General features: G+C 45.3%; 1 protein-coding gene across 1 annotated transcript in view; it reads right to left on the bottom strand.

Moving 5' to 3' along the window:
- P3H2 (prolyl 3-hydroxylase 2) overlaps window positions 1-11,758 on the bottom strand; it is a 123,239-nt gene extending 111,481 nt beyond the window's left edge. Inside the window, exon 1 of the mRNA XM_033957514.1 lies at window positions 10,690-11,758. Coding sequence (XP_033813405.1) covers window positions 10,690-11,145 — 456 coding nt within the window. The 5' untranslated portion in view covers window positions 11,146-11,758. The remainder of the gene's footprint in view (window positions 1-10,689) is intronic.
- Between the last annotated feature and the right edge of the window lie 1,537 nt (window positions 11,759-13,295).

Here is a 13,295-nt window from a genome sequence, read left to right as displayed (position 1 = left end):
GCGGCCCGACGGGCCTCCGCAAATGCGCGGATGTTGACGCCTTCTGGCCGGGGCACTGGTTTTAGTGTGCCGCTGGCCGGAAAGTTTGCGAGACACTGAACTAGAGGTTACGGGGGAAGGGTAAGGGGGTGCACGTGTGAGGCGGGAAAGAGGCAGGGCAGAGAGGAGGAAGGATTCTGGAACTCCCACCAAACATGGCGGCCGGGGCTCCTGCCCTCCCCCCCCCCAATACACTGACTAGTAACCTTTAAAAAGGGAATGCAAAAATTCCTGCCAGCAAATAGAACGGACTGTTCCGCATGACTGGACAGGGAACTGAGAGGCAGGTGGAAGGTTCATATAGGGCAATTCAGAGCACACTGGCGCATACGATGTAACTTGATGCACCTGAATTCCTGGTCATGCCGACTGCTGTAATCTGAAAGTCAGCACTGAACCTCGGCAAGCAAAGTTTTCATTTTCTTCTTAGGGCTTACTGAGAAAACGCTAAATGCTATACTTGAATTCAATTATAGCAATACTCTAAGATACTTATGCATATCACAATCCTTCCACCTTCTTTCTTTCTTCATTCATGAATAATGCTGTCTGAGCCAAATTCCTCAGAAACACCACTCCACCGTTCCACAGAAATGATTTTTCAACGGGGAGAAATATTGTGTAAAATCCTCACTGGTCAAGGCTTGCAGCTTTCCTATTTTAAATGATCCTCAAACTCCAGTGTCATAAATTACATTACTTTTATCCTTCGAATATTGATTTAAATTTTTTTTACTTTACTTGGCAGAAGTCAATCTTATTTTCTTATTGGTGGACCTTAGCGATTGGACTTGAATTCAAAGCAGGAATAAGTGACAGGACCTATGTTCCCTCTAAACGGAGCACGAAAGCAATCGCTAGGGTGTCACTCACAGTTTTGACATGGTCACTCACAAAAATACTTGCAAATCTAGAAAATTGTTGATTTTTTGAACGTGTTGCTCACACGAAAAAAATGTGCTTAGAACTCATCGCTCACATGAGAAAAAATTTGCATGCACCCGGCCCATCCTTATAGGGAGCATTGGACAGGACCAGGGTGACAATCTGGCATTAATCTTATTCTTGGGTTTCCTTTTTTGTTTCTCGTGCATTTTCACAAGTATGGGTTTTTTTCCCCAAATGCAAGAACAATTTTTTTTTTTGGTCATGCGAGACTATAAACTCAGCTCTTCTGTTTTCAAGTGCACAGTGGGAAAAATGGAAGTGCATGAGAGATGAGGCTTCGAAACGTTAAACATTTATGACGGGTATGGAGAAATCAAACTCTTCCACCTTCCAAGGACTCACCTGAAGGACTGTTTCTTTTCTTAGGAAAATCTGCACTCTTATCCCATGACCAGAGGGCCCACCCCAAAGGATTTCTGAAGACCCAAAATTGTGCCAGGAGCTGTGCAAATATCATAGCTGTCTTGGGGTCAAGCATCTCATGTACGAGGAAAGGCTGGACAGATTGCGGCTTATACTCTCTCGAAGAAACGCAGGGGAGAGGGGAGACATGATCGAGACATTTAAGTATATCACTGGTCGTGTAGAGGTGGAAGATGATATTTTCTTTCTTAAAGGAACCTCGGCCACAAGAGGGCATCCGCTGAAACTCAGGGGCGGGAAATTTCATGGCGACACCAGGAAGTATTTCTTCACAGAGAGAGTGGTTGACCATTGGAAGCTCCAAGAGCAGGTGATCATGGCCAACAGCATGCCGGATTTCAAGAATAAGTGGGATGCCCACGTTGGGATCTCTACGAGGGCAATGTAAAGGTTCCGCCACCTGAGTGTGATCTACTAGGAGGGTAGTTAGGGAGGCTCAATAGAGTGGGCAGACTTGATGGGCTATAGCCCTTTTCTGCCGTCATTTTTCTATGTTTCTATGTTTCTATTACCAATATCACTGGCCCCCATAAGTTCATACTGCACAGATAGGGGGTCGATTTCAAGGTGCAGGATTGAACCAGTTAAAATGCTGCTTTTAAAAAAAAAATTGTCCCAATCTACTTCCTTTGAATTACTTTTTTTCCCAAAAAAATCCCAAGCACTTTTCTCTAATCCGTTAAACTCACACTAGGGTGAAATTTTCTCGGTCCAAGTATAGCATAAGTATCCTCACACACCTCTAATTCCTTTTCAAACCCTCCCACCCACCCCCAACCTGTGCAAACTTTATTCTACTTTGTGGGGTCAAACTACTGTATGGATATGATTACATACGCGTATGCAGAGGTCCTATTAACTAAGCAACTCTATTTCCGCTATGTCGGGCCCCAAACTTTGGAACGACCTTCCACTGCAAAATCGGGAATTCATCTGCATTACAGGAATTCAAAACTAATCTCAGATAATACATAGAAATAAAACAAAAAACCAAAGGAAATAAGGTAATACCTTTTTATTGGAATAACTCAATGCACTTATGATGAGCTTTCAAAGGTACAAAATATATTCACCCAAAGTGTGTTCAAAAAAACACTATATCAAAAATAATATCAAATACCACTTCATAGAGGATGCATCCAGAATATACTCTCTTGTAATTCTATTACACAGTGAATTCTATCTACTCAGGAAAAGGCCTCAGAATAGGAGCCTACGCGCAGTCCTATCATAGACTGAGCCATCAGCGTAGCGTTATTTCTGCTCCTTGCTCCAATCATCGGCCAAAAAAAACCTGAGATTTTATTCAATTAACTTTAAATATTTTTTTTATATATATTTTTTAATTGTTTTTAGCTATTTTAAATAATTTACAGATTATAAACTCATGGTTACATCTCTCTAACAGTTTGAGAAAGAATTTGACAACTGAACACTTATCTCAGCGTTGTCATTGCTGCTTCATATATTGCCTGTTTACTGCCAATAAGCTGCCGACGCAGCCAGCGTTTCGTGGACATAACACTCGGTCCACTGCTTCAGGGCCAGAGGCAGAAACATCCAGGCATTTCTCCGTTGTTAGCTGCCAAAAGCAGTTGATTAAATAGAATAACATAACAGCAAGCCTAGAAAGGGGAGGCCTTAAAAATAAGGTAATTATCGGTTCAAAGACAACACAGGAATTAAAATTAAAATGGAAATTATTTAAAATTTAATTAAAAGACTAAAAAGATTAGGATAAGTTGTTACTACGGCACTTCACCACGTAGACCTTCCAGGTATAATGTAAACAACCAGGTTTTTAGAACTTTCCGGAATTGTAAAAAACTGTCCTATCAGTGTGGTGGAATCAGGAAGCCCATCCAAATTTCAACCAGCTCAGGGGAACAAATGTGCAAGAAGCACCGGGGGGGGGGGGGGGGGGGGGGGGGGAGGGGGATGTCTTTAGCCTAATCTCATTTCCTTTTCAGTTATGTGACCCGGTCAGAACCCACCAGGGAAGACAGAATTTGGAACATGCTGCTCTCAGGATGTTGTCCAAGGGCCGGAGTTTTACGTCAACCCATAACATTTTTATCAAAAAATGTCAAGAACCAGAAACACTGAAGCAAATAAATAGAAACCAATTAAAAAAATAAAAAATAGAGGCTTCCATGGAGAGCATTTCATTTACAAATAAACTCTATGCACTGGCCTACTGGTGCTGGAGCGAGGGCACTGTGTTCCCTCAGATTCTATTCTAAGCTCTGGCTCCAATTCTCCTTGCCAGCTGGACCGAGGACCCTGCTAAGGAAATCAGGCCATCCCAGGACCTCCCCCGCCCTCCATGCCAATCAGAGAGCAGGTTTCTAATATTAATTCAACCCGTCGCAAAACATCCTTTCTATTATCCTTTCACTTAACTGAGATTTACCTCAAAATAATAGGGGTCATTTTACTAAGGCACGATAACTGATTTAGCGCATGCTAAATTGCTAAGGCACCCATTATCTTATACGGTTAGCGCGCCTTAGTAAAAGAACCCCCCAAAGAGAGAACAGGCTTAGGTCTACCTTAGGAAATTTGAAGACTGGGCACCCAAATGGCAGATGAAATTTATCGTGGACAAATGTAAGCACATTGGGAAGAATAATCCGAATCATAGTTACCTGATGCTAGGGTAGCCAAGTAAAAGACTCTATATTGAAATGTACTGTCCAGTGTGCAGCAGCAACCAAAAAAACATACTGGATGCTAGGAATTACCAGGAAAGAGATGGTAAATGAGCCCAAGAATATTCAAATATCTCTGTATCGCTCCATGGTGCAACCTCGCCTTGAGTATTGCTTTCAGTTCGGCTCGCCGTATCTCAAAAAAGAATATAGCGAATTAGAGAAGGTTTAATAGCTTATTACACCCGGAAGGCCATTTTCAATATGATGTCTAAATCCAAGTTTAGGAAGTTTTGCAGAACACACACAAAAATCCAGTACCATACATGCCCATTTTCAAAACTGCAAAACGTCTATCTTGGGCTTGAACCACTGTTGAGAAAAGCATCTAGAATAGGTGAGTGCACATCTTGATTGCAAAGCCGTAACCCCACACACTGCCAAATGGTAGCCCTATGTAATAAGGACATAAGGACATAAGCAGTGCCTCTGCTGGGTCAGACCAGAGGTCCATCCCACCCAGCAGTCCACTCGCGCGGCGGCCCATCAGGTCAAGGACCTGCATAGTAATCCTCTATCTATACCCTTCAATCCCCTTATCCTTCAGGAATTCATTCAAACCCTTCTTGAAACCCAGTAGCGTACTCTGTCGTATCACACCCTCCGGAAGCGCATTCCAGGTGGTCCACCACCCTCTGGGTGAAGAAGAACTTCCTAGCATTGGTCCTGAATCTGTCCCCTCTTAACTTTTCCGAATGTCCCCTCGTTTGAAAGATCTGTCCCTCTCCACTTTCTCCATGCCCTTCATGATCTTGTAAGGCTCTATCATGTCCCCTCTAAGCCTCCGCTTCTCCAAGGAAAAGAGGCCCACTGTGAATGTTAAGCTGTAAGCCATGCTGAGCTCTCTGGGGAGGACAGGGTATAAAACCAAATGAATAAATAAATCAAATTAAAACATACAGAGCAAGTGGTTGAGATGTAGGAGGGGCCAGCAACCTTAGCAGACTGGCCACATAGCCATATCAGCAGAGCTCCCTAGTGGTCATAGTAGTGAATCTCACATAAAATGTCCCAGGTACACATCTCACCATAGCCCTCTTATAGTATGGTTTTCTGGTTTCTTGGTGCTCGATATACCACATTTTCTAATATACAGATCAATGTGGTTTACGTTTTCTCTTTATTCAGATACTCTAACTATTGTATGGTGAGCCCTTCAGAACCCACAGAACCCAACTGTCCACCACACCAATAGCCCTTATGCCTGCAGGTGACACCTATATGTGGGTACAGTGTGATTAAGATGGGGTTTGGAAGGCTCACAAATTGCACCATAAGTGTAGCGGTTCGAGTGGAGTATGGGCCTGAGTCTCAGTCTCTACGATTCACTAAATTGCCCACAAGGCCAGTGGTATAGTATAGGGGGGGAGCAGGGGTGTCAGCGGAGGCACCGGCACCTTTCCGCCCTGCCACACCACGCCACCCACCTCATACCTCTGTAGATCTTTGCTAGTGTGAGCAACTTCTCCTGCCTGTTGTTCGCACCAGCCTGGTTCCCCTCTGAATCACTTCCGGGTCACAGGGCCAGGAAATAACATCAGAGGGAAATCCAACGCTGGCGTGAGGAGCATGCTGACGATTGGAGAAGCCATTCATGCTGGCAAAGATTTAGAGGTACGGGGGGAAGGGAGAGCACAAATGTGGAGTGGGGAAAGGGAAGGAGCGGGGTGCATGTAGGGTTGGCATGGGGGGGTATCTACCCTTACTTCGCCACTGCGCCAGGCTACTCCAAGAACCTGCTCCTTACTCTACTAGGACTGGCCATAACATCTGAAGCTCTCATCCAGGCAGGTATGTACTGTCTCATTCACATCTTTAGGGATGGAAAGGGTCAGTGACCACTGTGGCAATGTGGGAGGGTCATGTTTACATCCCTCCAGTGATCATTTGGTCAGTTTGGGTACCTTTTTGGCACCTATGTGTTCTTAAGTCTTCGATTATGGTAGAAAAACCCCCTAGTCCGGCCCACACCATGTCTCTAACACTCCCACCACCTTGAGATTTAGATGCACATTTTCGCAAAAGGCAAGTTCGACCACGTCTACCCACTCCTGTCCAAACTTCACTGGCTCCCAGTTCACTCCAGAGTCCTCTTTAAATGTGCCTGTTTAGCCTTCAAGATCCTACATGGCATCCTCCCTCCCGTTATCCCACTCTTCTGGAATTCCTCTAACCCTAATTCCACTAGATCCTCCCAAAAACTGAAACTATCATTTCCCTCTGCAAAAGGTATATCCCGCGTAGGAAAACTAGGAACATCCCTCCCCTTTAGAACCACAGAACTCTGGAACAACCTCACATCCCCACTCAGAATTTCAAGCTCCCTCCAATCCTTCCGCAAACACCTGAAAACTTGGCTCTTTTCAAAAATCTAACACCTCCCGCTCTTTGGTACCCTGTCCCTCTTTATCTTCCTAGCTCCTTTCCTATAACCCTTCATTGTAGCTCCTTTTCAACCTAACCCTGTAAACCATGCCAAGCTCTGCGCTTGCGGAGATGGCGTGGTATACAAACCTAAGGTTTAGTTTAGTTTAGAAGATGGGTATGAAAATAGCAAACTGGAAGGGTTCGGTGAGAAAAACGTCTATCTGCCCCTTTATGCCAATTTTTACATGTTTTTCCTTTTTGAAAATGAGCCCCTTAATATGCAACTCTTAAAACCACTGTCAGAGTGGTTTACAATCCATAAAATTACAATAAAGGACAAAAACCAATAAGAGAATTCCATTTTTCTGGGAGAGTGGACAGATAAATGGCAGATGAAGTTTAATGTAGAGAAATGTAGAGTCTTGCATGTAAGTAACAGAAACCCTATGCACAGCTATACGATGGGGGGGAGGGTAATGGGTGAAAGTAGCCTAGAGAAGGACTTAGGGATACTGGTGGACAAAACAATGAAGCCGTCGGCACAGTGTGCAGCGGCCTCTAAGAAGGCGAATAGAATGCTAGGTATAATCAAGAAAGGTATTACAACCAGAACGGAAGATGTTATCCTGCCGTTATATAGGGCATTGGTGCGCCCGCATCTGGAGTACTGCGTCCAATATTGGTCGCCGTACCTTAAGAAGGATATGGCGATACTCGAGAGGGTTCAGAGGAGAGTGACGCGACTGATAAAGAGTATGGAAAACCTATCATATGCCGAAAGATTAGAGAAACTGGGCCTCTTTTTCCTGGAGAAGCAGAGACTTAGAGGGGACATGATAGAGACTTACAAGATCATGAAGGGCATGGAGAAAGTGGAGATTTTTCAAACTCTCAAAAACTTCAAGAACGAGAGGGCACTCGTAAAAATTGAGTGGGGGTGGGGGACAGATTCAGAACCAATGCTAGGAGGTTCTTCTTCACCCAAAGGGTGGTGGACACCTGGAATGTGCTTCCAGAAAGTGTGATACGACAGAGTACGCTACTGGGTTTCAAGAAGGGATTGAATGATTTCCTGAAGGAAAAGGGGATTGAAGGGAACAGATAGAGGATACTATGCAGGTCCTGGACCTGATGTGCCGCCGCGTGAGCGAATTGCTGGGCATGATAGACCTCGTGTCTGACCCAGCGGAGGCACTGCTTATGTTCTTAAGTTCTTAAGTTGTCTCACTTTCACCAAAAAACACACGTCCAAGAGATAGACAGTGATCCTACCAGGACAGTCGGGGAATTATGCTTGAGGACCTGAATAAATTCATGTAAACCGTTCTGAGCTCCTCTGGGAGAACGGTAGAGAAAATGGAATGAATAAATAAATAAATGATAAAACTAAAAGTATAAGGAATAACCAGGGAACTACTCAGCAACGCAATCCCCGAAAAGAATCAAACATGACCGAACGAAATGATAAAGGGGTGAAATTCCTCTTGTATGAGGAAAGATTTAACAGGTATGAGCACTTCGACTTTGAAAAGAGACAGCAGAAGGGGGTTAGGATAGACGTCTACGTAATCCTGAATGAAGTACAATGGGTAAATGCGAATTGATTATTTTCTCTTTCAAAAAGTACTAGGTGGGACACTCAATAAAGTTATATGGCAATACCTTTAAAAACAAATAGAAGAAAAAAATTTTTTTTTTCACTCAATGAATAGCTAAGATATGGAACTGATTGCCAGTGATTGGGAGAGACTAGTTAGTATATCTGGGTTTTAAAAAAGGTTTAGACAAGTTCCTAGAAACACAGAAGCATGATGGCAAATAAAGGCCGAATCCAATCTGCCCATCCACAGCATCCACTATCTCTTCCTCTCCCTGAGAGATCCCACATGCCTGTCCCACGCTATCTTGAATTCAGATACAGTCGTCATTTCCACCACCTCCTTCGGGAGATTCTTCCACGCATCGACCACCCTTTCTTTAAAGAAGTTTTTCTTACATTACTCCTGAGCCTATCGCCTCTTAACTTCATCCTGTGCCTTATCTTTCTGGAGTTTTCCTTCATTAATGCCATGGAGATATTTAAAAGACTCTATCGTATCCCCTCTCTCCCGTCTTTCCTCCAGAGTATACATATTAAGGTCTCTAAGTCTGTCCCCATATGATTTATGACAAAGACCCCTAACCAATTTTGTAGCAGCCCATAATCTGCTATTAAGACAGACATGGGAAAAGTTACTACTTATCCCTGGGATCCGTTCTATAGAATCTTGCTACTCTTTGGGGTTTCAGAATCTTGCTACTCTTTGGGGTTCCGGAATCTCACTACTCTTTGGGGTTCCGGAATCTTGCTACTCTTTGGGGTTCTGGAATCGCACTACTCTTTGGGGTTCCGGAATCTCACTACTCTTTGGGGTTCCGGAATCTTGCTACTCTTTGGGGTTCCGGAATCTCACTACTCTTTGGGGTTCTGGAATCTCACTACTCTTTGGGGTTTCGGAATCTTGCTACTCTTTGGGGTTCCGGAATCTTGCTACTCTTTGGGGTTTCGGAATCTTGCTACTCTTTGGGGTTCCGGAATCTCGCTACTCTTTGGGGTTCCGGAATCTTGCTACTCTTTGGGGTTCCAGAATCTTGCTACTCTTTGGGGTTCCGGAATTTCGCTACTCTTTAGGGTTCCGGAATTTCGCTACTCTTTGGGGTTCAAGAATCTTGCTACTCTTTGGGGTTCCGGAATCTCGCTACTCTTTGTACATAATGTGTAAAAGTAAACCAAGTTGCTTGCTTCAAAGGATTTCTTTTTTAATGCCAGCTTCCCAGTGTCCCAAATCAAACTGTCAGTAAATTTTGTTTAGCTCATTTTATTGAATGGTGTGCTTCACTGCCATTCTTCTGCCACCACAAGGTCTATGCCAAAGGTTTGCCTCTCCAAGAGCACAATCCCTGCTTGAAGGGCAGCTCAGAGTTGGAGGAAGATTTTGTTTAAAAATTAAATGGAAAAAAAAAAATCCTCGAAAGCCTGGAATGGAAACGTGTCACTACAGGCTAAACTAAAGCCATAACCATTCAACAGGGCTGGAGTAACTCTGTTCCCCTGTTATTTATAGACTGCCAGAGTTAAAGGAAACAGTCTTCCAGGCACCATTCATAATCATAGAAAGAGACCTCTCAGCTTTTCAGAACCCCAGAATAGCTGCCATCTAAGTCCCAAATTAATAGGAAATGCATTTCCAGTTTGAGATTGAAATGTATTGTAGGAGAACAAATGCTCTTCCATAGCTATTTCAGTGACATTCAAGAGCCCTTGAAGAGGGAGTCCACACGTGCACCCTGGCTGCTTTGATTGTCTCTTGGCACACAAAGGGCTCCTTTTACTAAGCTGCGTTAGGGCTTTAACGTACGGAATAGCGCGCGCTAGACCTTAACGCCAGTATTGAGCTGGCGTTAGTTTTAGAAGCGTAGCACGCGGTGTAGCGTGCGGTAAAAACGCTAGCGCACCTTAAGGTAAAAGGAGTCCAAAGTGTGTTAATCTTTTTCTCGGCACCACAACCACTGGGCACTTCAGTGCCAGCGCATTTCCTCTGGTCCCCAAATTGACTTTTACCGCACTTTGAGGGAAGCCCTTATTGGCGCCAGAGCGCAGAGGTCCCCAGAGCCACTCTGATCCTGGACAGAATTTTGCAGGACCAACACCTGAGTTTTGGCGACCAGCACTGACGGCTTCTGTCCATTCAGAGAGGGCCAAAGTTCAAATGCCACTTTCCTCATGTCTCAGATATCCATTTATATCGAACACTGTTTAAGGAAGAGGCTTAATTTACCTGAAAAAAAAAGTAAGGAAAGCATGCGAAGTATGGCTCATGGAATTATTTCCAGTTGCTCTGCGCGTGTGAATTCACCAACATTTTTGGAAGGTGGGCTAGAAGAATTAAACAGAGGTGCAGACAGTGCAAATAAACCATTCTCAGCATATTGAACACTGGTTGTGCACCAGAGATAAAGTGTAGTTACTTACCTGTAACGTAGGTTCTCCATGGACAGCAGGATAGTTTCTCCTAGGACAAGCAGGATGAGTCAGCCACTTATGGGTGATGTCCCATCAGCTCCCATTTGCTGACTATCCTGCTGTCCACGGAGAACCTACGTTACAGGTAAGTAACTACACTTTATGAAGTAGAAATGTGGAGCTCAGCCCAGCCCTTACCTTGAAGTAGGATCTCTGCAGGTAATTGTAGGGAGTTCGCCGATAGAACTCGCTGCTGATATCTTGGCTGACCCGGTGTCTGGACAAGGGTCCAAGTTCGGCTTCCTCACACTTTCGGATGCAGGCAGCCCTCCTCAGCACTGCCCCAAAAAAGCCCAGTTCCCAGACTTCGGGTCCCAGCCCAGGCAGCAAGGGATGCCGGTGGCGGCAACCCAGTCGGCAGCCGAGCCGGGTGCGCCGGAGCTGGGCATGGACACTCAGAGCCCGCTCCATGTAGTACACAGCGCGCTCAAAGTCCCCGTCGTAATAGGCATCCAGCCCACTGTCATAGAGCAAGTCAAAGGGCTCCAGGGGATGGGCACAGTGGACACGGGGCAGTGGGAGCAGCAGGAGGGTGAAGGCGAGGAGGGGGCCGCCCAACCCCAGCACGTCCCTGCTGCTCTCTGGCACTGCCATAGTCAGCTCTAGAACCTCTAGATACCTCTGAACCCAGCCCTAAGACAGGCACAGCCAGGCAGCACTAGTGCCCCAAAAGCAGGAAATCTCTGAATCCCAGTAAAAAAAAATTGCAGTCCAGGAATATGGAATTGAAAACAAAGTCAAAAAGCTAAAGCAAGTGGCAAGCAGTCCTCACATCCGAGAAGCAGCAACTGCTCCGAAATCAGGAGCATAAGAAACAATTCCTGCCCTTCCAGTGCCAGGAGCCGCGATCTCTCCCCTCAGGACGATCAAGCCCGGCAGCAGCAGCAGCAGCCTGGACGAGGGGATGTTCTGGAGCTGGAAGACAAATGTTCCCAGCAAGAGCAAAAAGCAGCCCTTAAAGGGCCAGGCACTCCCCGCCTTCACGCCCGGCACTGCTGCTGCAAGCCTGCCCTAGTGGCATCGAGGAGCACCTCCCTCCCCTTCGGGCAGCAGCTACGAACACCACCACGGGGACAGTCTCTCGGGCTGGGGCAGATCCACAGCGAAGGGGCATGAGACAGGCTTAACACCAAAAGAGCCAATCAAGTCTGTTCAGAGAGGTTCGGGAGGCACCGAATTATGTGCTAAGCTCGATACAGCCCTTCCTTACTGACGTTCTCTCTCAAGGTGAAAATCAATTCTAGTTTGAGGCTGAAAAGTACTTTAGTGCCTTTCACATTCAACAGCAACAGCATTTTAAATATTATTTCTTCAATGGAACAGGATTTTTAAGAAAGGGGGTAGGGAATTATTTCGTAAATCCTTTATTATAGGTCAAAAATATATTTTACCACATTGGTTGGAAGAAAGTCCACCCTGATTTTGGCATTGGAGGGCAGCGTTTCATGCTCTTATGATTATGGAAACTAGGGCGACACCCCCCCCCCCCCCATCTTATAAAAAACAGTAAATTTGGGATGACCTGGGAACCTTATATACAGCAATTGTCAGTCAGAGCAGGCAGTTTTGTAATCAGAAAGTGAAGCACTATTAGTAATATTTGGGAATGGGGTGGGTGGAGGGGGGAAGTGGGGGGAGGGAGTGTTGGGAGGTACTTTATCGTGTTTGTATTGCGATGATAATTGACTGTTGATTTCTTTGAATTTATCGATCTACAATGTATTAACCGAGTTGAGATGAGATTCTTTGTAAGATTTTTGTTCTGTGTATTTTATTTTTGAACATTAAATGCCCTCCAAGGAGTTTGGAGGAGTTCAAGGTTTGGCCACAGGCTCCCTGGCAGGCTGGGCTGGCTCATGGCATCCAAAGTGTGTTAATCCCTTTGGCCTGAAACTCAATCCTGCCCCTCCACACCACAACTTCTGTGCACTTCAGTTCCAGCACATTTCCTCTGCTCTCTAAATTGAATTTTACTGCACTTTGAGGGAAGCCCTTTTTGGCACAGGAGTGCAGAGGTCCCAGAGCTCCAGCATTTGGCATTTTTGGCCAACCTAAGACGGACCAACACCTGATTTTTTGCGACAGCGAAATGTGCAGAGATCCTGCTCATCCTACGTATCCTCATCTTACCACCCCCCCCCCCCCCCCCTCTCCAGTGGGATCCGTGATATCCACAGGAGTTTTTAAAAATGAGGATCTCCTGTAGACTTCATGCCACGGCTGCTTTCCTTTTAAGGCCATGCGCTTTTAGTTCTGTGGGGTCCGCAAGATCCTCTTTTTTTTTACCTTTGCTGGTTAGGATTGCTGGTACTGAATACTGGGAGTGAGGGTGTATAATTTTGTGTTGTTTGGGAGGCAGCCTCTCTATTGTTTGTGTGGGTAAAATTGTGAGATTAGCCAAATGCTGTTTTGTTGTGTCCAGCTTTTCTAAACACCAGTGTCCCAAACACCTTCTACTTGGAGGCCCCATGGATCCCGCAGAACTAAAAAGAAGGTGGCCGTGACGTGGAGTCCGCAGAGATCTTTGTTTCAACTCCTGCGGACCTCTTGAGCAGGTTTTTAAGGGCGTGTGATTTAGATCCGCGAGTTCCGTACGGTCCGTGTTTTACTCAGTCCCATAGCCGCTTTCATTTTAGGGCCATGTACTTTAGATCTGTGGGATCCTCGTTTTACCCTCTCCCGGCCAGAAGTATTAAGCAGAGGTACAGACAGTGCAAATGAACCATTTGTAGCACACCGAACCC

The sequence above is a fragment of the Geotrypetes seraphini genome, chromosome 9, assembly GCF_902459505.1.
Source record: "Geotrypetes seraphini chromosome 9, aGeoSer1.1, whole genome shotgun sequence".
Classification (NCBI taxonomy): domain Eukaryota; kingdom Metazoa; phylum Chordata; class Amphibia; order Gymnophiona; family Dermophiidae; genus Geotrypetes; species Geotrypetes seraphini.
Note: the sequence above shows the minus strand (reverse complement) of the source record. Positions and strands in the feature narration are given on the sequence as shown.